The sequence below is a fragment of the Notamacropus eugenii genome, chromosome 2 (genome assembly GCF_028372415.1).
Source record: "Notamacropus eugenii isolate mMacEug1 chromosome 2, mMacEug1.pri_v2, whole genome shotgun sequence".
NCBI lineage: Eukaryota > Metazoa > Chordata > Mammalia > Diprotodontia > Macropodidae > Notamacropus > Notamacropus eugenii.
This window is the reverse complement of record NC_092873.1, coordinates 357,863,186-357,888,820: the sequence shown is the minus strand read 5'-3', so window position 1 is coordinate 357,888,820 and position 25,635 is coordinate 357,863,186. Positions and strand designations below refer to the sequence as shown.

The 25,635-nt window shown below is 43.6% G+C and overlaps 2 protein-coding genes across 2 annotated transcripts; both read left to right on the top strand.

The window, feature by feature from the left end:
* The first annotated feature begins 236 nt into the window (after nt 1–236).
* Nucleotides 237–5,962, top strand: KRT13 (keratin 13). The gene is made up of 8 exons (XM_072646433.1): nt 237–789; nt 2,245–2,327; nt 2,925–3,081; nt 3,254–3,415; nt 3,549–3,674; nt 3,772–3,992; nt 5,182–5,210; nt 5,602–5,962. The coding sequence occupies exons 1-8, from the start codon at nt 310–312 to the stop codon at nt 5,655–5,657; spliced, it is 1,314 nt and encodes a 437-aa protein (XP_072502534.1). The 5' UTR covers nt 237–309; the 3' UTR covers nt 5,658–5,962.
* Nucleotides 5,963–19,402: 13,440 nt separating this feature from the next.
* Nucleotides 19,403–24,219, top strand: KRT36 (keratin 36). Its single transcript, XM_072646432.1, has 7 exons — nt 19,403–19,925; nt 20,528–20,610; nt 21,251–21,407; nt 22,385–22,546; nt 22,635–22,760; nt 22,922–23,142; nt 23,794–24,219. The coding sequence occupies exons 1-7, from the start codon at nt 19,467–19,469 to the stop codon at nt 23,969–23,971; spliced, it is 1,386 nt and encodes a 461-aa protein (XP_072502533.1). The 5' UTR covers nt 19,403–19,466; the 3' UTR covers nt 23,972–24,219.
* Nucleotides 24,220–25,635: the final 1,416 nt, after the last annotated feature.

The following is a 25,635-nucleotide window of genomic DNA, read 5'->3' as shown; positions in this document are numbered from 1 at the left end:
GTGAAATGAATTCAGTTGTTAAAAAGGTAGTCTCAAGCAAAACATCATTCACTCTGAATCATCTCCTTTGTTAAAGGATTAAAATAACACCCCCCAAAAGCCACTACCCACCCTGAAACGCAAAAAGGTAACTGGGCTTTAGAGAAACAGGAGTGTCATTGGCATGGACCTCGAGGGTGGGGAAGGGAGGAGGGGCCACCTGCATGGAAGGTGTATAAAAGAAGCCCTGTTTCAGTGCAGAGTCACATCCCCTTGGGTCTAGCTCAATCTAAACAAAAGCCTAACCCAGCTTCTCCAGCTGCTATAGCCATGAGTTGCCGTCTTCAGACCTCATCTTCTACTTATGGAAGTGGTTTTGGTGGTGGCTCTTGCCAATTGGGAGGAGGTCGGGGTATGTCTAGCTGCTCATCTAGGTTTGTGTCCTCTGGGTCAGTGGGGGGCTATGGTGGTGGAATAAGCTGTGGCTTTGGTGCAGGAGCTGGTAGTGGTTTTGGTGGAGGCTTTGGTGGTGGTGCTGGAGGTGGATATGGAGGAGTCTTTGGAGGAAGCTTTGGAGGTGGCTTTGACCTGGTTGGTGGAGATGGTGGCCTCTTGACTGGCAATGAGAAGATCACCATGCAGAACCTCAATGACCGCCTGGCCTCCTACCTGGATAAAGTTCGGGCTCTAGAGGAGGCCAATGCTGACCTGGAGGTCAAGATCAGGGACTGGCACCTAAAGCAAAGTCCTACAAGCCCTGAGAGGGATTACAGTCCTTATTACAAGACCATAGAAGACCTCCAGGAAAAGGTAAGACTTTGGCATATAGAGGAACAGAGTAGGTTATTCTCTCCAAGGTCAAAGGTCATAGAATCTCAGGGATCAATGACAGTTATACTGAGGTTAGAATCTCATCCTCCCTCCTGGGGATGTTCTAGTGATTTGCCGTGTGGTCTCTGCTCCTAATGGGGCTATTTATGCTATACATTTTATCCCACAGTTAATTTTTACTATGACTATTACTCAAGTGGAAAGCTTTATTGCTTCATAAACATTCAGTTTCTAAGGGACTCTATCCTAGTAATTCAAGCCTCCTGGCTTCTTTAGAAACTGATAACAGTTTTGAGAGTTCAGAAGGATGTACGCCAGGTCATTGGTCAAGGAATAGATGGTTTCCTGCTGTCCTGCTTACTTTTTCATGATCAGTTGTAATCAAATTAAAGGGGAAGCACTGACAAATAGAAGCCGACCTCTTTGGGATCCCTAATCCCCCTCTAATGAATGTAAGTTCCTGACAGCGTGCTGAGACAAGAGCAGAGTCCTCACTTAGGGTGGGGTAGGGTTGAGTCCTCAGATTTCTGAAATCCGGATGAGAAGACAGGAATTCTAAACAGGAGCTGTTATATATCTCTCTGATGCCAATTTAACTTCATTGGATCTCAGCTTCTTTCTCTGTAAAATGCAGGGGTTGGACTCGGTAATAAATATTTATTTAGCAACTTGAGACTTGCGAAGTGCTTTACATCCATTAATTTTTTAATCCTTGGAACAGTCTTATGAAGTAGGTGCTATTTATTTCATCCCCTTTTTACGGAGGAGGAAACATACTGAGAAAGGTTTAAGTGATTTGTCCAAAATCGCATAGCTAGTAAATGTCTGAGGTAGGATTTGAACTCAGTTTTTCCTGACTCCATTTCTAGTGTTCTGTCTATTCCAGCATGCTGCTTTTCCTTAGGTGATTTCTAAGATTCCTCTGAGCTCTAAACGCAGTGTTCCTAGGAACCTCAGGGGTCTGGCTGTACTTGAGATATTTTTAAAAATGCAGGGGTAGGCTGAGCGGTTTCTCAGCATTCCCGAGAGCAGGACCACAGACCATTAGAGAGAGCAATCCTCCCACCCTGAGGAATGTTACACAATTGATGATAAGAGGGAATGTTTGTTTGGAAAAAAGAAGATAGAACCCTGGTGCCGTTCCCTGCCCTCCTATCTTCCTGAGATAGGAATCTCTTCCTTAAAATGAATGTGCAGAGTCTTTTTCAGGTCTTCTTTTCCGTTCTCCACTGACACTTAGAATTATAGAGACATAGAATGCCAGAAATCGATGAGACCTTTGAGATCAGAGAGTCCATCTTCACTCATTTTATAAAGAAGGAAACTGAGGCTAGGGACAGGGAAGTGATTGCTTAAGGTCATACAGCTAGGTAGTATCCAAGTTCTTGCATAAAGCCAGAAGGACTAGAGATCACTGCCTCCTGTCTCCCACAGATCAGGGCAGCCACTATTGAAAACTCTGGGATCATTCTGGAGATTGACAATGCCAGGTTGGCTGCTGATGACTTCAGGCTCAAGTAAGTTTTTCTCTCTCTAGTCTTTCTTTTTTTCCCTCTTACTCTTTCCCTCCTCTCTGTTTCTCTCTTTCTGTTTCCCCATTTCCTCTCTATCTCTTTCTGTCTCTCTCCCTCTGTCTCTGTTTCTCTCTTTTCTTTTTTTCTCTCTCCTTCCTCTCTATTTTTCTCTCTCCTCTCTTATTTCTGTCTCTGTCTGCCTCTCTCTCTGTCTCTCTCCATTTTCTCTCATCTTTCTTTTTTCCCTCTTTCTCTTTCCCTCCTCTGTTTCTCTTTCTCTCCATTTCTTCTCTCTCTTTCTCCTTCCCTCTTTCTATCTTCCTCTCTCTCTGTTTCTGTCTGTTTCTGTCTGTTTCTCTTTCCTTCCTCTGTTTCTCTTTCTCCGTCTCTGTCTGTCTCTGTCTCTGTCTCTCTTTCTCTCTCTCTCTCCTCTTACCTATTTAACTGTCTCTTATTTCAGGCAGATACCCATCTGTCAAACTGGAAGGGTGGGGTTTTGAGAAATCCTGCATAAGAAGTACCCTAAGAAAGAGCAGAGCTCGGGGAGGGTGTAATTTCATTCACAGGGTTATTTAAATTTTGGCTTTTCTTGCCCTCTAGGTATGAAAATGAACTGAGCCTGCGCCAGAGTGTGGAGGCTGACATCAACGGCCTGCGCAGGGTGCTGGATGAGCTGACCCTGTCCAGGGCTGACCTGGAGATGCAGATTGAGAGCTTGAATGAGGAGCTGGCCTTCCTCAAGAAGAACCATGAGGAGGTGAGGCAGTGGGTGGGAGGCAGTGGAGCCCGTGGGTTTGGGGGCTTCATCCAGACAGAATGGCATCCCCCTGGAGCTTGGGCACCCCTGCCAAAACTTCAGTCTGAGATATGGTTACTGTAGGAGCTGAGAAGAGGAGGTATGAGTGTTCTGGTTTTTCTTGTCTCTATAGGAAATGAAGGAGTATAGCAACCAGGTGGTGGGCCAGGTCAATGTGGAGATGGATGCTACCCCTGGCATTGACCTGACCCGTACTCTAGCTGAAATGAGAGAGCAGTATGAGGCCTTGGCAGAGAAGAACCGCCGGGATGCCGAGGCTTGGTTCCAGAAGAAGGTATTCTTATCTGTTAAGTCTATAGACCTGGCTTCTTCTCAAATCTGAGGATGTAGCATCTTGCTCTGCTCTTACAGAAGATGAATGAATCTTCATTCATATCCTTTATCTTTGATTCTCTCCTGTCGCCCAGAGTGAAGAGCTGAACAAGGAGGTCACTTCTAGCACTGAAATGATCCAGACCAGCAAGAGCGAGATCACAGAACTGAGACGCACGCTCCAGGGATTGGAGATTGAGCTGCAGTCTCAGATCAGCATGGTATGTGGGCAATCCTCTCCTGGGTGACTCCGTACCTCCCAGACTCTGCAGAGGGCTTCTATTCACCTACTGACCCTCTTCTCCATTTCCTCAACAGAAAGCCGGGCTGGAGACTACTGTGGCAGAGACAGAGTGTCGCTATGCCATGCAGCTGCAACAAATCCAGGGACTGATCAGCAGCATCGAGGCCCAGCTGGGTGATCTCCGTAGTGAAATGGAATGCCAGAACCAGGAATACAAGATGCTGCTGGACATCAAGACAAGACTAGAACAGGAGATTGCCACATATCGCAGTCTGCTGGAAGGCCAGGACTCCAAGTAAGCATGGGATAATGTACCTAGCACTGTGGGGTGCTCCCCCAGATATTATCATTCTGGGACTTCACAAAAAACTTAGAGAAAGGAAGTGACTCAAGAGGCAATGTTCTATAACAGGGCACTGGATTTAGATAGAGTCAGGAAGATCTGGATTCAAATCATCCCCCAGACATTAACTCTGGATAAGCTGCTTGACCTATCCGTGCTTTACTTTCCTCATCTGTAAAATAGGGTGCATGTATGGGTGGGGGAGGGGTGGACTTGATGGCCTTAAAGGTCTCTTCCAGCTCTAAATTTATGATCCTCTGACTTGTCCAAAGCCACGTAGCTAGTAAGCTACAAAGTTTGTATTAGGGAAGGGGGAGACGGGAATGAGCATTTTTATAGTGCCCACTGCATATCAGGCACTTTACAAATTATCTCATTTGATTTTTACAGTTATTACTATTATTATCCCACTTTATAGCTGAGAAAGCTGAGGCTAACAGAGGTTAAGTGACTTGTCCACTTGCATATAGCAATAAGGTGTCTGACAGTGCCTCCCGACTTCAGGCCCAGTGCTCTATCTATCGACTACAACACTTAGCTTCTGTTTCTCAGTTCAGGGCAGTTGTCTCATCTGGCAATAAAGTCTTTCAAAGTGTTTAGAGCTGGCATTAGCTTTGTAGTCTAGCCCTCTGATTGCACAGGTTGTCTTTTATTTTAGCACATTCCAGAGTAAAGAAAACCCAGCTGAATTCAGGGAAGCTTAATTAACAGCAATAACATACTTTATGGTATTCTGTAAGTCGCTTTCACAGGCTCTAGGGGTGAGGTCCAAGTGGGGGATGGTCACTGAGGTTACACTGAAACATTGAGGAAAGCATTAGGGCATTGGACAAATGATTTCCACGCCCCTCTCCGATTCTTAAAAATCCATGACTTTCAGCATTTTCTGTAAATGATTCCCTGTCCCTACAGCCAAACTTTTCTCCTGAAGGAGCCCTTCAGACAGAAATCAAAACCTAACAATGACAGAAGGGTTTCCTTCACAATCTAGGGGGCAGCTGAGTTGCTAATGAGCAAAATCCAGGGGTTTTCAGACCAGACTGATTTAGCTTCTCAGGAAACTGGAAAAGGAAGATACATCTTGTTTTCTGCCCTGTTTCTGAACTGTAATGTATTCTGATCTTTCTTCTCTTTCTTATAGGATGACTGGCTTCCCTGCCACTGGATCAGGTAAGAGAACCCAGCGCTTAGGCCTGGGTGTGGTTAGGTGGGGTAGAATTGGGTTGGGGAGAGTGGATTCCCTTTCCTTAAGGGCAAGGAGGCAGCTCTGAATTTCCAAGCACTCCAAGTATTGGGATACTCCAGCTATAAAGGCTGTCATATTTATGGCCAAATGGCACTCTCCCTGTCAGTTACCTGAGTAATCTCTGAGACAGCTTGAGTTATTCTTCCTTTGGTGTAGAAAGACATGGTTTTTGTTTGCTGGATCATTCATTTAGTTAAGGTGCCTCTGTGGGCTATCCCTGCAGAACTGTTCCATGATCTGTGATAGATGTCCCTTCTGGGGGAGCAGGGGCAGAAGATGACTTTCTTGAATGAAACCTTCTCCTTCCTTTCACAGTCTCTGTCACTAGCAGCAGCAGCACTAGCGTTACTTCTGGAACCCGCCGGGTTTAAGATACACAAAAGCTGTAAATCTGCGCAGCCTTTGGCCCTCTCCTCTCTTCACCAGTCACCCCACATGAGAAGTCAAGAGGAATGAAAAAAATCATAAGCTTCTGACAAGCAAGCACCTAGTCACTCACCAGAGGAGGGCTAAAGATGACGATGGCTCTTCTCTCTTAGCTGCTTCTCTCATCTCATTGTGATGTTCCCTGTCAGGAAAGGGGAGGGTATTCTTTTGTCTCTCTCTTTCTCTGTCTCTCCTGTCTCATAAAATGAAAGTCATTCAATAAAGATTTCTCGCTGTTTCTGCAAACGTATTTTTGATATCGATCTGATTTCTAGAGTCTGAATTGCCCCAAGCGCTCATTACATGCTCATTTTGCCTGGCAAGGCATTGGGTAGCTAGCCTGTTAGAGCAGATCCCGGGGAATGTGATTCCACTTTGTTTCCTTCCTTTCTCTGAAATTTGGCAAATGATTTCTGCTCTCTGGACCTCAGTTTTTTCTCCATAAGATGATGGGGTAAAATTAAATGATCTCTGAGGTCCTTGTTAGTACCAGATTCTCTGATGCTATGGAATAGGTTTCTATTCTTGAACCTAGGATAAGCAAAGTCAATCTCAACTTAGTCCCGCCAGTGACCTTGATGGTTTTTATTTCTTCACAATTGTCACTCAGAGCTTAGAGTGGTTTCTGGTCCCTGTTTTTTAGGCAAGTGGCAAGGTATCTGTCTGTAAAAAAAGATCAGAATGACTTTCTGGTGACTGTCCCTACAGCAGGGCATACCAGTATTGGCTAATGAGGAAAAAAACCCTTCCCCTTGCCCTCTGCATCCTCCCCTCCAAGCTGGATAGTCTTTAGCTTGTCCTTAGAGTGTCCAAGTCATCATGGTGTGTGTGGCCCCTCATCACCAGGGCAAGGCTGTATCTTACTTTCCATGAATTACTTTGCAATAATCATGGTGTGATTGGGAATCTCTCGTGAGCTTGCTATGAAATGCCATTCTACCTGAGAGCAAGGGGCAAAGGAGGTTCCCATTCCATTTTGGAGAACAGAGAGGGAGAAGGAAACATTTGGGAGTAGCCAAGGCTTCACTCCATCCACTGGGAGCCCTTAGGACAGGGGGAGGGATCTCCAGAGATATCTCTGTCAATAACCAGTCTTTCCTGTCAGTTTCACTCACCAGGTTTACTATAAATAAGCAGGTTCCTTTCTGGCCAGATGCTCAGACAGAGTGAAGAGACTTGAGTTTCAGGCTAGTTTGATGTTGGAGGTTTTTTCTTCATCAGCCCCATTTCCTTGTATTCTCTTGAGGATAGAGGTTATGGGTTCATTACTTGCATTCTAGGGAGAAAGATCCAACTGCCATTCCCATAAATCCTCTCTCCTCTCCTTCCTTTGCCAGTGCAGACACATAGTTCATTTCTCAGAAGTACTCCCCACAGTTATTAGGAAACTAGCATTATCCCTGAGAATCAATACAAGAGATTCCTTAAATAAAGCACCAAGAGAGGAAAGGCTCTGGGATTCTCAGATAAGACTGTGAAGGAGACATATTACACTGTTAGCAACTTGAGAGAAGGGATTATGTTGCCTTTCTTTATCTTCTCAGCATTTAGCACAGTGAAATCCTTGTTGTCCTGACATACTCTGACAGATACCTGTAGGAGCATGGAACTGGAAGAGACCTTAGAGACCCCTTGTTTTATGGAGGTCCTTGATCCCAAAGAACTAAAAGGACTTTCCCAAGGTAACATGGCTAGAAAGCATCAGAAATGGGATTATAACATGGGTCCTCTGACTCCCAGTTTTAGAGTTCTTTCCATTATGTCCACATTGCCTCTTTTAAGCCTCGATTCTTTTGAGGACTCTAAAAAATACAACATAGACCAGTCCCAGCCCTAAATATTTGGTTGGTTGGTCTATACAGTCAGGGGGCGGGGTGGTGCACAGGCCAAATGTCTGAAGTTCTTTAGAAGGTAAGAGTAAGAAAGTGTTGAGGAGTCTGTCTTAGGGAAATGTGGGCTATAAGATACAAGGGAGCAGAAATATAGAGTCAATATACCTAATACCTGCAGGGATGCTAGGTGGCACCATAGTGCGCAGAGCACCAGTGTCAGAAAGACTCATCTTCCTGAGTTCAAATCTGGCTGTAGACACTTACTAACTGTGTGACCCTGGGCAAGTCACTTACCCCTTTGAGGCTCAGTTTTCTTATCTGTCAAATAATCTGGAGAAGGAAATGGCAAACCCACTCCAGTACTTCTGCCAAGAAAACCCCAAACAAAGTCACAAAGAGTCAGATACAACCATGCAACAACAACGTGTCCTAGGGACTGGAAAAGGAGTGAGGCTGCTTGACTGGTGCCTTATTCCTGTCTTCCTTAATCCAATATACTAATGGATCTGTGATCTCATTAATGTGGACACTTCTTCCAAGAGTCAGATTCTACCCCACCCATGCCTGCCCATCTTGTGTGACTCTTCTACATGGCCTCCCATAAATTCTCCATAAACTTGCTCTGAGTATAGTACAGTCTCCTCCCTAGGGCCCCACCTTGGACCAGAGACTACACCCCTTCCTTGGTCCTCCCTCCGTACCTCAAGACTGCCACCTGTAGTCCTGGAGGGGGCAACTGAGAAACAAATCCTCAGTTGCAGGATATGCTGAGGGTGAGGAGGGAAGGACTGGACTCTCCAGTCCTGATTTATCCAGTCCATTCCTACACTCCTGTCTTGTCTTAGACAAGGCAGGCCTGGAGAGTAATAATTGATTGAGATTCCTTCCTTCTCCCTAGAGCAAGCTGGGCCCAATGGTCCCAGCATTTAAAAAATCCCATGGAAGAAGGCATTCTCCTAGGGCACATGGTGAGGGTGCCAGGGCTTCCCTTTTCCACCAATATATTTCTACCCAGGTGAAGTCTAGTAATAACAAATACCATGAAGTAGATACTATCTATATAGCACTTAGAGGTTTGTAAAGCATGTAACATGTAATCTCAGTTATCCTTATTTTACAGCAGGCCTGCACAACCTGTGTCATGCCCAAAGATTTCTGGTGACCTGTGAAAAATGGAGAGGACAAACATTTTTTTCGGGCCACTCAAAATCTTTTGGCATGCCACAGGTTGTGCAGGTCTGTTTTACAGATAAGGAAAATGAGGAGGACAGAGGTTAAGTGAATTTCCAAGGGTCACATAGCTAGTAAATGTCTGAAACAAGATTTGGACTCAGGACTTCCTGACTCCAGGGCCAACACTCTATCCACTATTTCAACTAGGAGAAAGAAAGGACACTGGATTTGGCCTCAGATCTCATAGGTTGGAATTCTGAATCTGATACCTATATGATGTTGGCAAGAAATTTCTTCTCTCTGGGTCTCATTTTCCTCATTTATAAAATGAAAGGAGGGACAGATAATCTATAAAGTCTCTTCTGATAGTAAATCTTATAATCCTGTGTACACCCAATGGACCCTTTAAGAGGAAAAGTAGTAGTCACCAATGGATGCCATGTATTCTCAGAGGGAAGGGCTGAATAAAGGACAGATGGAACTAGGGAAGGACCAAGTCTGAAGGCTCTTTCCTAACATACCCTGGCAGTAGCAGTCCCGTGGAAAATTCCTGCCAGTTTCAGCCTTTATATTTGTCCTCAGTCTTCTATCTGTCATCTTTTTATGCCTTATTTTATCTGCCTTCTGTGTATGTGTCTTCTCTGCCTGATAAAGGCATTTGTGAACTCCTCTTGGAAGCTGTGAAAGCAAAGTCTCTCTCTGAACGAACTTCTTTCCATTTTGAGAAACAATGATGTTCACCTTTTTTTTGAACTAAAATTCATCCCATGTCCTCCATGTCTATTTTTATTCTGCATGCTTCATACATTTACCCTCCTATTTTCAAAGAAGGACTTGTGAAAATGAGTTGATGGGCACAATTTTTCGAAACAGCCTTTATGTTGTTGTTCTGTTGTGTCTGACTCTTTTTGGTCCCATCTGGGGTTTTCTTGGCAAAGATGCTGGAGTGGTTTGCCATTTCTTTCTCTACCTCATTTTACAGATGAGGAAACTGAGGCAGCCAGGGTTAAATGATTTCTTCAGGGTCATACAGCTAATAAGTGTCTGAGACCAGATTTGAACCCAGGAAGATGAGTCTTCCTGACTGCAGGCCAGGAGCTCTATCCTTAGTTCCACTTACCTGCTTTCCCCTTTTATGAATGTCCTAACACATGGCTTTATTTTAAAAATTTTAAAGTTTGTTTTACTGATGTGTTTTATCTTTACATCAGACATTTTCCTTCTCACCCTAGTGGATCCTTTCTTTGGACAAAGGGAAACAATTAAGCAACATTTGACACAGAGACCTTGTGCATTTAGTATTCTGTACTAGTAGTTCCTTACCTCTCTCTCACAAGGGAGAAGATCTATTTCATTATCATTTATCTGGAACCTTTACTGGTGTATTAAACTTCATTTATACCATTTTAATCATTGCCTCCATACTTCTCTTCTTATTATTCTCTGTACCCATTAATATGTGTTCTCCCTTATTTCTCTGAATTTCTTATATTCCTCATTTCTTATCGCACAATAACACTCCATTATAGTCGTATACCATAATTTGTTTCAGTCATTCTCCAATTGCTGGGCAGGTACATTGATTTCTCTTCTTAGCTACCGCAAAGATGGCTACTATGGATAGTTGTGTCTTTAACTCCCTTGGGGACTTATGCCTAGTGGTGAGATTGCTGGCTAAAAAGGAAAATTTGGTGACTTTTCTTACAGAATTCCAAATGGAAATGCAAAACTTTTAGACTGCTTTACAGATTTACCAAAAATGTATTAGTTTGTCTACTCATAGTCCCTTCAACATTGACTATTCCTATTCTTTTTTGTATTTTTTAAACAATATTGATATATTTTGCCTTTATACAATCATTTCTTGATATAGCTCCCCTTACCCTCAAAGGGCACTTAAGTGGCACAGTGGATAGAGTGTCAGACCTGTAGTCCTGAATTAAAATCCAATCTTAGATACTTACTAGTTGTGTGACCCTGGACAAGTCACTTTGCTCTCTCTGCTTCAGTGTCCTCATCTGTCAAATGAGCTGGAGAAGGAAAGGGCAAACAACTCCAGTATTTTTGCCAAGAAAACCCCAAATGGGGTCACAGTGAGTCAGACATGACTGAAACGACTGAACAACAATAGAAAGAAAAGCAGGTTAAAGAGAGTGAACTAAGCACTTCACCAAAACTGATCAACATGTCACCTGAGTCTGATGGAAAAGAAAACGGTCACTCCCACCCCCCACCACAAAGTGGGCAAGCAGGTGCATTTTCTCATTTCTTTTCTACAGTACAATTTAGTCACTCTAATTTTACAGTATTCAGGCTTTTTTGTTATTTCCATTTTCATTTCTATAGTTATTGTGAATATCATCTTCCTGATTTTATTTTACTCTGCATCTATTCGTATAGATATTCCCATGCTTCTTTACATCCTTCATATTGGTCATTTGTTAAAGTTCATGCAATAATTCCATCACATGAACACATCACAATTTGAGTTCGAATCTGGCCTCAGACACTTACTAGCTGTATGAGCCCTGGGCAAGTCACCTAATTTCTGCCTGCCTCTGTTTCCTCAAATGGGCATTGTAATAGAACTTGACTCCCAGAGTGATATCAAATGAGGTAATATTTATAAAGTGATTAGCACAGTACCTGGCACAAAGTATACATTTAATAAATGCTTGTTCCCTTTCCTTCCAGGCCTGTACCCATTTTTGTTGTTGCTTAGTTGCGTCAGACTCTTTATGACCTCATTTGGGGTTTTTTTGGCAAAAATACTGGAGTGGTTTGCCATTTCCTTCTCCAGTCTATTTTACAGATGAAGAAACTGGGACAAATAGGGTCAAGTGACTTGCCTAGGGTCACACAGCTAGTAAGTGCCTGAGGCCAGATTTGAACTCATGAAGATGAGTCTTCCTGCCTCCTTCCCCCACTATCTGTAGTTTGTTTCCCATGCTTTGCTACCATGAACACAAACAGTCCTACTGGAAATGTGGTGTAGATGGGACCTTTCTTACTAACATCTTTGGCTTGGCATGATTCATCTCACTATAGGGACACCCAGCTATGTGATCCTGGGCAAGTCCCTTAACCTCTCTTTCCTCATCTGAGCCTCCGTTTCCTCATCTGTACAATGAGGAGGTTGGACTAGAAGTCATCTGAGGTACCTTCTGGCTCTAGATCTATGATCTTCTGCTCTTTCTTCTTCAGTGATTTGATGGCAGGAGCTCTACATGAGGACAGGAGTTCAAATCCTGACTCCACTACTTACAACCTTTGACACCTTGGGAACTTACTCTCCCTGGGACTCAATTTTCTTTTGTGAAAAAATGAAGGAGTTGGATTAGATAGCCTGTGAGGTCCCTTCCTGTCCTGAACCTGATCCCTGAATGGACTCCCATGGGTAGCAGTCACAGTGAAGAGGAGGGAAACTTTTCTTGTGAGCCTGGACTTTCAATTTACATCCAGGGACATACTGGTAAATGTTTAACCAAAAACCCCCACCAAAACCCAACCCCCCAAAAAAGGATGCAGACACACACTTTTTAGTTTAATCTGCACTGCTAACACTTTCTTAAGTCTAAACAATCAATAAGCAATGAATCAAGCCCTGATTTGTAGAGATTGTTGATTTTTGAGGTGCAAATGCTCACACTGAAAATTTAGCAGTGGCCTCTGGGGAGCAGATCATAGCTGGATCCTTTGCACCCCTTGCTTAAGTTCCTTTCATTCAACTCTCTTGAAGTGTTTGAGGGAAAGTGGGAAGGTGGATGGGCACTACTGAGACTGATTCAGGCACCTGTAGGGGCTTAGCATTTTGGGAAGTTGGTCTAGGGTGGCTATTAACTCTTCTAGTTTGTTTTTATGAATGACCTTAATAGCACTGAAGCTTCTATGATGCCTTTCATCTGGGCATCTCAGGTCATTTGAAAGTAAAATTCCTTGTTTAAAAAAGGGTAATTATAGTCTGTAGCCATCTTATTTGGTTTCTAGGCAAGCTGATGTTGGTTGTAAGACGGACAGACAGGCTGCATCCCACCTCCAGTAAACTCCTGTTAATGAGATCACTCAAAGAGGAAGATGCTAAATGGTGCCTGAATCAAAGGAGACCAGCTGATTGAAACCCATGGCCTTCTAATGGCAGTCTGGCCTGATTTTACATCTTTCAAAACCACAGATTCCCCAAGCACATTAGTGAGAGAAATGATAGCTGAGGAGCGTGTTAGTCCATAAAATATGGGTGGGGGGAGAAGGCAGGGAATAAAGGAATGAATAGGTGCTGGGCTAAAAGACAGATGGGAGAGTGTTGGGGAGAGAGAGAGAAGGGCAAGGTAGGGGGGATCTTGTAAGGGAGAAGGCTATGGCATCTCCCATTCCAAGAGATAGGATAGCATCAGAGGAGGAGCCTGGAGAATAGGAAGAGAGGAAACTGGAGAGGTGAGTGAGGATGGTGAGTGGGGCTCAAGTGTCTGAAGATCTTCCTAAGCAAGTAAGGCAGGTTGGAAATGGAGCCTGAAATGGTGGAAGAATCATGAGCTTCCGGAGCTTGAGATGTAAGTAAATCACTTAGCATGTGTGCTTATGTGAGCATGTGTGTGTGTATGCGTGTGTGTGCATGTGTGTGCATGAGTGTGTGTGTGCGTATGTGAGCGTGTGAGAGTGTGTGTGCATGTGTGCGTGTGAGTGCATGTGTGTGTGTGCATGTGCATGTATGTGCAAGCTACTAGCACTGGGGGAGGATTGTGGGGAATAGGAAGACCTACAGCAAGATGCTAGAGTTTGCCTCCAAGGTCCTTTTTGGCCCTGGATGATGATCCTAGGAAACCAAGACTTCCTGTAATGATCATGAGCATGTTTACTTATTTGGTTAGTTATCCTGTCTTTTTATTTGCTTAATCTGTTGGGTACAGGTTCTATCCAAGCAATGGAAGTCTGTGGAGACCTGGAGCGTGGGGAAGGGTGCAAGTCCATGGATTAGAGTTAGACCTGACTTCTCTTGCCTTTGGGCTTCCTCCAGGAAGCCAGAATCATGACAGGCCAGGAGACTGCTCAGGAAGAGAGTGGGGATTATGGGGAGGGATGAGGAGGCAAAGCCTCCAGAAACATTAGCATACTGTGAGTTGGATTTAGTTGGTGACAAAAAGGCAAGAAAGTTTAGCTGTGGAGAAAAAAAGAAATGACTAGACAGAAAGAGCCCTAACAGAACTGGAATCAGAGAATCTGAGTCTGAATCCTGGTTCTATTACTGTCCTTCATTTACTTTATATGACCTTGAACAAGTTCCTTCACCTCTGTGGGCTTCAGTTTCTTCATTTGTAAAGTGATGGGGTTGAACTAGATGCTCTCCCAAGTCCTTGCCAGCCTTATGTCCAATCAAAGGTAGGTTGGCCTGGTGGGTAGTGTGCTGGACTTGACCTCAGGAAGACCTGTCTCACTCACTTGTTAGCCAAGTGATCCTGGGCAAGTCATATACTCTCTGAGCCTCATTTTCTTTATCTGTACAATAGTGACACTAATCGTAGTTACCTCCTGGAGTGTTGTGAGAAACAAATGAAAAAATGTATTTCAAATGCTTGATGAATCTTAGGACTAGACACTAAATAATTGAAAGATATTATTTTTGGCCATAAGGAACAATTTATAGACTCTGAAACATAAATCCTCAGGACCATGGCATGGACTCAGCAAGGGATGAGGAAAGAGTAGCTGTGTTCTGTAAGAGAAAAGCAGCTGAATGGAGAATAAAGCAAAAGGAGGACTTTTTAGTGGTCTAGAGGGATGATCTGAGACCCAGAGGAATTCATGACTTGGGTGGATAAGGAACTGGATCCATCTTTGAGTGTCAACAAAAATAACCATGGAATTGTAAGGTCTATTTTGAACAGGTTAATAGGTTGGTCTAAGTGAGACAAGCCCACAAGAATCTGACTGTTTTGGAATGAATTGAAGCCAAGTAATAACATCCTGGATCATAGGATCATATGCATAGAATTAGAGGTCCTTAAGCTTTTTGTGTGTTGTGAATCCCTTGACCTCAGGTTAAAAACCCTGACTTAATCCAACACCCCCATTTTACAGATGAAGACACTGAAGCTTGAGGAACCTAAGTAACTTACCCAAGGCATCAGCTTGGGTCCTCTAACCCACTACACCTTTCTGTCTTTGTGCATTGAGAGAATTATCCAGAATATTTGTTTCTGGGAAATGACTTATTAAATAATCTTTGGAACATGTATCCATTAAGAGGTAACTAAGGGCATCCAGTACCATAGTTTGCTCAGGCTGGGATACCCAACACCTCTGTACTTTAGCCCTGTTATTTGCCCTCAAGGATTCTTGAAACAAAAATAGAAATTAAGAGACTGGAGAATTTGTTTTCTCCCTAGGCTCATGGTAACAAACTAAAGAAGCATGTCTGATTCCTGCTTGGCATATGCCATCCAAAGCTTGAACAGAATGAAAAAGTGACTCAAAGTCTTGGGTTCCCTACTTCAGATGGAGATCCTCAGACCAGAAGGAGAGGGAATTTGATAATTTGCTAACCAACACTTTCTATGATTTAGCCTTTACAGGGAGCCTGGATAAAGCCCAAGTGTAACTTAGGGATACTGGTCTTTTAAACCAGGCATTTTTAGTTCAAATCTCACTGGGACTGAATTGTGGGAGAAGTTTCAAGAGGCAGTATAATGTAGTGGATAGGGCTTTGTATTTAGAATCAGAAAGACTTGGATTGAAATCCCACCTAACGTGACTAGTGATACGACCCTGGGATAAGTCATGTAACTTCACTATGCCTCAAGTTTCTTCATCAGTGAAATGAGGGGATTGGGATAGATGACTTCTAAGGTCCCTTCTACCTCTAAATACTTGTCTGTTCTGTAAACCTGACTCTTTGGACATGAATTGGAAGGGTTAACTCTGGCTTCTCTTGTTCCCATGAATAGGAAGTTTGTCATGAAGGAGAACCACTGGACCCTTTATTTGGTTCTTCCTGGGTGGGGAGCTGAGTAGCTCTAGTGAGATACCCACGGGACAGGGTTAGGTGTGTCCATCATAGCCTTTGAGTAATGTCTGAGAGAAGCTCATTAAACTCTCTAAAAGGGTTGGGAAATTACAACTTGAGAGGCATAGATTTGCCATAAAAACTTCCCTAGGAAACCATAACTAGTTTGTGAGCATTTGCAAATGATTTTTTAAAAAAGCATCTCTCAAATCTCATCTTGTTTTCTCAAGTCAGGTTGAATTTTTCTTTCTCCTCTCAGTCCTTTCTTTTTCCCTCTACCTCTGCTTAGCAGCTTTCTTTTGACCATGTAGGGGAATTCCTCCCCTTGTACTGTCCTTGGAATCTAGCTTTGAAGAGAGTACCAGACATGGGACCAATAGGCAATGGGATCAGTCTATGCTAGTTTAGACCCCCTGGATCCAGACTGCTGAATGTCCCTGGGAGAGCAGTGCATGCTTTCCTCATAGGTGTTCATGTCCATCTAGTCCAAATCGAACTCAAAGAGAAATTCTTTCTACAGTATGCCTGAAAAATGACCACCCACCCTTTGCTGCAAGACCTCTAAGGAGAGAGAATCCACCATCTCTCAAGGTAGCCCATTTTGGAACACTCTAATGGTGAGGACTGTAAGGTAGATAGGTGGCACACTGGATGGAGCTCCAGGCCTGGAGTCAGGAAGACCTGAGTTCAAATCTGGCCTCAGAGACAGCTGTGTAAATCACTTAGCTCTGTTTGCCTCAGTTTCCCTACCTGTCAAATGATCCAGAGAAGGAAATGGCAAACCAGTGCCTTTGCCAAGAAAACTCCAAATGGGGTCATGAAGAATTGGATGCAACTGAAATAATTCCACAACGATAACAATGATGGTAAGGAAGCTATTCCTAATCTTAAGTATAAATTTGGCTCTTTGTGTCTTCCAACCATTTCTCCTGGTTCTGCGCTCCAGGGCCCAGCAAAATAAATCAAATCCAGCCCTTCAGATACTTGAAGTCCCCATTAAATTTTCTTTTATCCAAGCTAAATATCTCCAGGTATCCAGTTGATTTTCAAATAACATGCTCTGAGTGATCTTCACCATCCTACTTATCATCCTTTGTACACTTTCTAGCTTATCCATGTCCTTCTTGAAATGTGGGATCTAGAACTGAACATGGTACAGGAAACAAGGGCTCCACAGTTGGCTCTCTCTTCAGTAGTCAGTCAATAAACATCTGTTAAGTGCTTCCTATGTACCAGGCACTGTGCCTTTAAGGGCTGGGGATACTGTTGTTCAATCATTTCAGTTGTGTCCGACTCTTAGTGACCCCATGTGGAGTTTTCTTAGTAAAGATGCTGGAGTGGTTTGCCGTTTTCTTCTTCAGATCATTTTACAGAATGAGGAACTGAGGCAAACAAGGTCAGGTAACCTGCTCAGGGTCGCACAGCTGAGTGTCTGAGACCAGAATTTAAACTCAGGAGAATGAGTCCTCCTGACTCCAGGCCCAGCACTCTATCTACTGCACCATCTAGCTGCCCAGAGGGAGAAGGTACCAGGCAAATGGGGGAGAGGGACATAGTGGAGTCTGGTGGGAAATAAAGAATTGACTCTTAGTAAGAGTTATGGACACAGTAATGACTGGGCAAAGAAGAAGTGCTCAGGAACCCAGAAGACTCTGATGTTTTTCTGATTCATGGATATTAATGTTTGATATTGATGGACTGAGTGGTTGGTCCACAGAACCCCTTTTTTTCTTCCCCAAAATTGTTAAGCCATGATCTTTATCCCTTCAAAGCTGTGACTGAGTATCTATGTATGAATAGACTTTCCAATGATCAAAACAGTAAATTATAAGACAACTGGATCATGGGTAATAATAATAAATTTATTTGTACAATAATCCTGTGAGGTAAGTAGTGCAGACATTAACCATTTCTTCTTTATAGTTGAGAAGACAGAAGTATCAGAGTCACACAGATAACAGGACAGCTAGGTGGCACAGGGGATAGAACACCAGGCCTATAGTCAAGAAGACTCATCTTCCTTAATTCAAACCTATGCTCAGACACTTATCATCTGTGTGACCCTGGACAAGTCACTTAACCCTGTTTGCCTCAGATTCATCATCTGGAAAATGAGCTGGAGAAGGAAATGGCAAACCACCCCAGTATCTTTGCTAAGAAAACCCCAGATGGGGTCATGAAGAGGTGGACATGGCTGAACAACATTAAAAACGACATTACACAGATAATGGGTAGAGCCAGGATTTGGGCATGTGCCTCCAAGTCCACTGCTCTTCCCACTGTACCACACTGCCTCTAAAAGTACTAGTGGGTGCCACTGATATAGTACTTTACAGTGGACAAAACATTTTATGTAAATGATATTCTGATATTTTTGTGAGCGAGGTAGTACAAGTGTTCAATCAATCAACATTTCTCAAACACCTACTATGGACTGGGGACTTTGATGGGTCCTGGGAACATATAAACAAAAAAATGAAATGTTCCTCACCCCCCACCATTTCTCCTAGGCAACTGGGGTTCAGTGACCTGCCCAAGGTCACACAGCTAGTAAGGGTCAAGTATTAGAGGCTAGATTTAAACTCATGTCCTCGACTCCAGGGTTGGGGCTCAATCCACTGAGCCACCTAACTAGCCCACAATCCCTACTCTCAAAGTAACTTACCTCCCATGGGGGAGATAACATGTTCACAGGTATCCATATATATAACAAAGTAAAAATAGATGCAAATACGGAGTAAATGCAAAGAAGGCAGTTTGAGAGGGAGAGAACCAGCAGTTGAGAGTCTCAGGAAGACATGGTGTAGATGGTCATGCATCCCGGAAGAAGTAAGGAATTCTTTGTGGTGGAGGTAAGGAGAGGGTGCATTTCAGGGATGGGAATGATCAGGGCAAAAGCATGGAGATTAAAGATGGAGTATCATGGGTGACAACAAAGAGAAACCTACTTTGATTATACTGTAGAGTGAGGGAAAGAGAGTCGTGTACAATGGCATTAGAAGGCTAGATTGAAGCCTAGCTGTGAAAGGCTTTAAAAGTTCTATCCATTCTATCATGATGTCTCTCATAACAGTAATCATGATAATAATACCAGGCATTAATATAGCACAACGAGGTTTGAAAACTGTTTTTTACATATATCAACCCATTTGAGCCTCACAACAACTTTGTGAGACAGAGATATGCATTATTACACCCATTTTACATATGAGAAAACTAAGGCTGAAATAGTAAGTGACGGAGCTAGGACTTTTATGAATAGTCTTTCTGACTCTAAACTCAACTCTCTACCTGCTATACCTCACTGTCTCTCCCATGCCATTTTGGGGAAGGTGAGCTAGTAGGGGGAAGAATAAGTCCAAGGGACAAAGATGGAGTCCATTGGAACATTCTCAGAGATGGCAGGAGCCAAGTGTGTTAGCCCATAAAGACACTCCCTGTTAATGGATCTGATGTAAGGACTCTTTGAAGCTGCAATAAAAATCATATTCCACTAAGGAATGACAGCCATGTAGAGTCCTGACTTAGCAAACCAAATTCAACACTTTTTATGAGACTAGGAATCCTGGATAGTTATCAGAATCACATACTAATGAGATTAACCTTCTAAAATGGGACTAAAGTTTCCCAAGAGAAGACAATTTGCCAATGTGCCAACACCCAAAAGAAAGTGTATATAAGTGTTCTCTGGAGGAAGGAGAATTCAGAAGTTAGTCTTCCTAACTAAACTGCAGATTTTTCCTGCTAACATCATGACTTCCCAACTCTGCACTCCAACATTCTCTACTGGATCTTTCAGGGGAGTCTGTGGCACCAGTGGTGGCTTCTCTCGGGTCTCCTCTGTTCGCTCCCTGGGCTCTTGCAGGGTTCCGAGTCTTTCCTGTAGTGGTGGCTCGGTCTCCTCTCTTAAGCTGGGCTCCTGTGGCCTGGGGAGTTACCTTCCCAATACCTACCTGTCCAATGGATATTACACCTCTGGCTTTGGTGGGAATGGCTTTTGGGCTGGTGAAGGAGTTTTCAATGGCAATGAGAAGGAAACCATGCAATTCTTGAATGACCGCCTGGCCAACTACCTGGAGAAGGTGCGCCAGTTGGAGCAGGAAAACTCAGATCTGGAGAAGAAGATCCGGGAGTGGTATGATTCTCAGATCCCATACATTTGCCCGGATTATCAATCCTACTTCAAGACTATTGAGGAACTCCAGCAGAAGGTAACAGACAAAAGCAATTCCAATTGCTAAATGACCATGTGCCTAAGATGGAGCCCTCTTCTCTGTATGGGGCATGCTAGGAACTGGATTCTATCCTTCTGGATAGAGTTAGAAGAAAACCAGAGCTTAGTACAGGTGTTTGGGACATGGTAGGTGGTTAATAAGTATTTGTTGTGAGAGGCTCTGCTTCCCAAATAATCTCATTGACTTTTTTTCATTTTTCATTTAATTTTCTTTCATTTTTTCATTTCATTCCATTCTATTTGTATCTCCTGTGCCTAGTCCAGTGCCTAGGCACTTATTAAATTCTTAAATTGATTGGTTGAGCCCTACCATTGAGTAGCATCCATAAGGAGTGTAGACTAAGTGATATCTGACTTGGGGTTGACCTTGAGGATTACTGAAGGGTGCCCAAAGCTGATCACCTCATGGGTGTCTATCTTTTCTCACCTACTCAGAGGAAGGCTCAGGGTTGGATAAGATAAAGTCCCAGGAAGAAGTAGACTATGATCTGAAAGATAGTCTTAACTCTGTTGGCCTGTTCCCTCTCAGCAGAGCTTGGTCCTTTTGCCCTGACTTCCGTGGTGTCACTTGCTTTCTAGATCCTGTTGACCAAGGCTGAAAATGCCAGGCTGGTTCTGCAGATTGATAATGCCAAACTGGCTGCTGATGACTTCAGAACCAAGTGAGTGGGGCTTAATGAGAAATACCCTTCACCTCTTGCTTCACCCTTCATACCCAGTCTTGGGCAGCTAGTAGATTGGAAAAAAAAAGATTGGACTTAGAATTCCTCGGGTTCTCACGATCCTCCTTACCGTTCTTACCATCTCCAAGGACTTACAGATTTACCAAGTAGGAAACACTAAGACGCTTTGGGAAAGGGATGGAGAAAAGGAAGTACTATTTCCCTTTTAGAGTTTAGAGAGAAAAGCTACATGAAAAATATAGTGGTGTTTTTATGTTCAAATTAGACTTTAGATGAAGGACAATGGGAAGGGACTCCTTACATTGGCCAGAGACAGCTGTGATGTTCTATATAGATAGCCTGTCTGGGAACCAACAAGACATGATTCAAGCTCTGCCCCAGACACATACTGACTATGCTATTCTGGGCAAGTCATGTTCACCTCTTGATTCTCTAGGTAGCTCTTTAAGACCCTAAGTTGCAGAGGTGCTGCTGACCTACATTGGCAGAGGGAATTTGCTCATCTGGGAGTTCTGTCAATGGAGTTACAGACCTAGTCCCTTTTCCTATATTGTCTGACTATTTCCTGGGCCTGGCATGCAATAGTCACTTAATAAATGCACATTGAATTGAATTGTAGGTATGAGACTGAGCTGAACCTGCGCCAGCTGGTAGAGGCTGACATCAATGGCCTCCGCAGGATCCTAGATGAGCTGACCCTGCTCAAGGCTGATTTGGAGATGCAGCTTGAGTCCCTGAAGGAGGAGTTGATCTCGCTCAAGAAGAACCATGAGGAGGTTAGAAAAGAGCTAATGCCAGAATAAAAGGATTAAGGACTTCAACATTCTCAGGGGTTCTTAATCTGAGGTCTATAGAGAAATTTCAAAGGCTCTGGGAACTTGGATGGGAAGAAAAAGTTAGACCTTTAGTTTCACTAATCTCTGACAAGAAACATGATTCTGAGAAGGATTCCGTAGACTTTACTAGACTTCCAAAGGGGTCCAGGACATAAAAAAGGTTCATAACTACTGGACTACATGACCTCTGAAGGTCCCTTTGGGTTCCAACATCTTATGATTCTAGATAGAAAGAGAGACTTGTAGTTTCATTAACGTAGAGGCCTTCCAGTGAGGAACTTCCTTATCCAAAGTTAAGTGGGTTCATACATCCTCTGTAATTAGTACAGCTAGAGGTTAATTCAATGACTATTATCTTGTGAGCTCCTCAAGATCAGGGATTATCTTTTGTCTCTCTTTGTAACCCCAGAGCTTAGCATGGTACCTGGCAGATAGATACTTATTAAATACCTACTGACTGACTGATCAGCGTAACAGACAGCGTGTGTCAGAATCAGGACATGAATAACAATCATAATAATAGCTAACATTTATGCAGTGCTTACTGTGCCAGACATTGTGCTAAGTGCTTTGTAGTTATTATCATACTTAATTGTTATGCCAGCCCTCTGAGGTAGGTGCTATTATTATCCCCATTTTTATAGACTGGGAAACTAAGGCAAATGGATTGTGACTTGCTCAAGGTCACACAGCTAAGAAGCACGTGAGGCCAGATTTAAGCTTATGTCTTCCTGACTTCAGACCCAGTACCCTATTTACTATATCACCTGGATGCTCCTAAAGTTGAACCCAATTCTTCCAGATTTCAATGGTTCTAAGATTCCCTCTGAGGGAAGTCATTATATTCCTGTTTGGAACATGGAGTGGAGATGGGCAGGCTTAGGAATTGAAACTAACTGGTACTCTGATCTTTATAGGAGGTCAGCATTCTTCGAGGTCAGCTTGGAGACCGGCTCAATGTTGAGGTGGATGCTGCCCCACCTGTGGACCTCAACAAGATCTTGAATGACATGAGATGCCAATATGAGGCCCTGGTGGAGAATAACCGCAGAGATGTGGAGAACTGGTTCACCACCCAGGTGGGTACCTGGGGGGAGGCAAGCAGAGAGATTTTTAGAGGACTGTTGTCCCTCCTGACCAGGCTTTGATGTCTTGCGTCCGTTTTAGACAGAGGAATTGAACCAGCAAGTGGTGTCCAGTTCTGAACAGCTCCAGTGCTGTCAGACAGAGATCATCGAGCTGAAACGCAATGTCAACGCCCTGGAGATTGAGCTGCAGACCCAGCACAGCATGGTGAGCAGCTTGGACTAGAATTCCTAGGGAACACCTGGTATCCTTCTCAGTGACCACTGAGATTCTAGCCTTTCCCCAAGGGACTGCCCAACGGAATTGCCATAAAGAGGCCCAACAACCTAGAAGGAAACTAATGTGATTTCCTTATTTTCTCTTTGTAGAGAAATTCCCTGGAATCCACTTTGGCAGAAACAGAGGCCCGCTATGGTTCGCAGCTGGCCCAGCTACAGTGCATGATCAGCAACGTGGAGGCTCAGCTGGCGGAGATCCGCTGTGATTTAGAGCGGCAGAACCAGGAGTATCAGGTCCTCCTGGATGTCAAGGCCCGATTGGAGTCAGAGATTGCCACATATCGCCGTCTGCTGGAAGGAGAAGACTGCAAGTAAGTGTGTGTTCCAGGATACTGGCAAGACCAAACTCATGGTCAGGAACTGTAGCTAGAAATTCTGGTTCCCAGGGCAGGCTGGTGAACCCTCAATACTACCCACTCCTTGCCCATGATCCCTGAAAAGAGGATGAAGAAGTGGGAGGTGGTAGCAGGCATGCACGGTACTGTGAAAGGATCCTGGGCCTAGGGAAAGAACATGAAATGGGGAGTAGTACGCCCGTGGATGTTAGTACCCTGGAAAAGACTCCAGTGGTCCTCTCCTAGCTATATCACTGAGTGTAATGAAACTCAATCCCCAATAAGTGAGACAATGAATGAGGTCAATTAATGAGATACTTTCTGAGCAAGCTGTAAAGGAATGGATTCAGAGATTTCTTGAGACTTCTTCAAGAAATCTGGAGTTTTATACTTTACAAAGGAAAAAAATAGTTATTTCATATATGCAGTACCATGAATCCTCTAACAATTTTCTGCCAGCCACAATCTTCCCTCTTATATGACAACAGAAAGCAGCAATAACTTGCAAACTCATTCTAGCCATTATCTTCCTTACTAATCTCTCAGTTGCTGACCCTTTCATTTTACCCAAACCTTGACCAAGTTCTTGGTTGTGAAATTCACATTCTGATGGCTCTGTTTTCTCAGGCTTCCTGCCTACCCCTGTGCCACAGAGTATAAGCCTGTGGTCCGCGTGCCCTGCCCCCCAAGCATCTCCTGTAACACCAGCTCCCAGATCAGCACTCAGATCCGCACGATCACTGAGGAGATCAAAGATGGGAAAGTCATTTCTTCCAGAGAACATGTCCAGCAGCGGCCCCTGTAAGCAACCTGGCTGTCTCAGCCTGGCACTGAGCAGGGAGGAAACCTCAAATTCATCATGCTGCTGAAACTCTGTCAGATGGAATTCCTTATTGCAAGGGGGTCTCTCCTGGGCCTAACAAGTTATTTTTGTGTTTTTTTTTCCCCTTATAAGATGTCTTCTTTCATGTTTCCAGCTTTGACATCTTTTCAACTGTAAGCAAGCTCCTTTGATAACTTCTCCAATAAATCTTATTCTTCTGGCACAGCAAACCTGGTTCTCTGTGATTTCTTTCCATTTCTCCACACTCCCTGGGGCTGTGAGATAAGAAAGTCCTAATTTAAGTGAAAAGGTGGGAGCTTCATCAGGAATTTCCTGCTTCTCTCTGGCTTAAGTCAATTCAATAAACATTCATTAAGTGTTTACTGGCACTTTTCAGGCATGAGGGGATAGAAACAGAGCCAGAAAGGAAAACAATGCCTACCCACAATGGCCTTACACTCTACTAACTTAGGGGTGTTGAATGTCACGTTGAAAAGGGCTTAGGTTAGTGTCAGTCAACAAACATTTTTAAAGCATCTACTGTGCCAAATGCTGGGAATGCAAAGAGAAGCAAAAGACAGTCTCTGCCCTCAAAGAGTTTTTAATCTAATGGAGGAGAGAATATGTAAATAAACCTATACAAACAAGATATGTACAGAATGAGCAAGACATAATTAAGAAAGGGAAGGCACTAGAATTAAGAGGGGTTGAGAAAAGCTTCCTGTAGAAGATAGAATTTTAAATTTTTTTTGGGGGGACTTACAGGAAATCAGAGAAGCCAATAGGAAATGAGGAAGGACAGAGTTCCAGGTGTGGGGGACAGTCAGGGAAAATGCTCAAAGCAGGGAGATGGGCAGCCTGTTCATGGAACAACCAGGCCAGTGTCACTGGATCAAAGCATGTAGGGCAGGAGGAAAGTAAAAGAAGATTGGAAAGATAGGAGAGGACTAGATTGTGAAGGGCTTTGAATATCAAACAGAATATTTTGTTTTTGCTTCAGGAGGTGATAGGGAACCATTGCAGTTTATTGAATGGGGGATGGGGTGGCGGGGTGATGGTAATTTGGTCAGACATATTTTAGGAAAACCATTTTAGTGCCTGGATGGAGGATGGATTGGAGTTGGAAGAGACTTGAGGCAGGCAGATTCACCAGCAGGCTACTGTAATAATCCAGATGAGATGATGAGGGTTTGTCTCAGGGTGATGGCAGTGACAGAGGAGAGAAGGTGGTGTATTCCACAGACGTTGCTAAGGCGAAATCAACATATCGTAGTAACAGATTCAATATGGAGAGTGAGGATGGTGAACTCGTTGAACTCAAGTCTCCCTGACTCCAGATCCAGAGCTCTATCTATTGTACCACCTAGCTGCCTCAGTTTTATAGGTGGGGAAACTGAGGCCTAGAAAAGGGAAATGACTTGTCCATGGTTGCACTGTTAATAAATATCAGAGTCAGAATCCAAACCCAGGTCTTCTGATTCCACTCCATCACTTTTTCTATTGTCACAACCCTGATGGTGGCAGAATCAAGGTTCTTTTTGTCTGACGTTTGTCCAATTATGTCTCTCCTGCACCAAGCTGATTCTGGAGTATGGGTATGAAAGACATACTGTGTTTACTGAAGAGATGTGACAGTAGTCTCTTCA

What these genes read in the sequence shown, in the direction of transcription:
- KRT13 (XM_072646433.1), top strand. Translation starts at nt 310, where the DNA reads ATGAGTTGCCGTCTTCAGACCTCATCTTCTACTTATGGAAGTGGTTTT. An exon ending in GCTGATGACTTCAGGCTCAA is followed by an intron (nt 2,328 to 2,924) that starts GTAAGTTTTTCT and finishes CTTGCCCTCTAG; the next exon opens with GTATGAAAATGAACTGAGCC. An exon ending in CTGGAAGGCCAGGACTCCAA is followed by an intron (nt 3,993 to 5,181) that starts GTAAGCATGGGA and finishes TCTTTCTTATAG; the next exon opens with GATGACTGGCTTCCCTGCCA.
- KRT36 (XM_072646432.1), top strand. Translation starts at nt 19,467, where the DNA reads ATGACTTCCCAACTCTGCACTCCAACATTCTCTACTGGATCTTTCAGG. An exon ending in TCAAGAAGAACCATGAGGAG is followed by an intron (nt 21,408 to 22,384) that starts GTTAGAAAAGAG and finishes TGATCTTTATAG; the next exon opens with GAGGTCAGCATTCTTCGAGG. An exon ending in AGAACTGGTTCACCACCCAG is followed by an intron (nt 22,547 to 22,634) that starts GTGGGTACCTGG and finishes CGTCCGTTTTAG; the next exon opens with ACAGAGGAATTGAACCAGCA.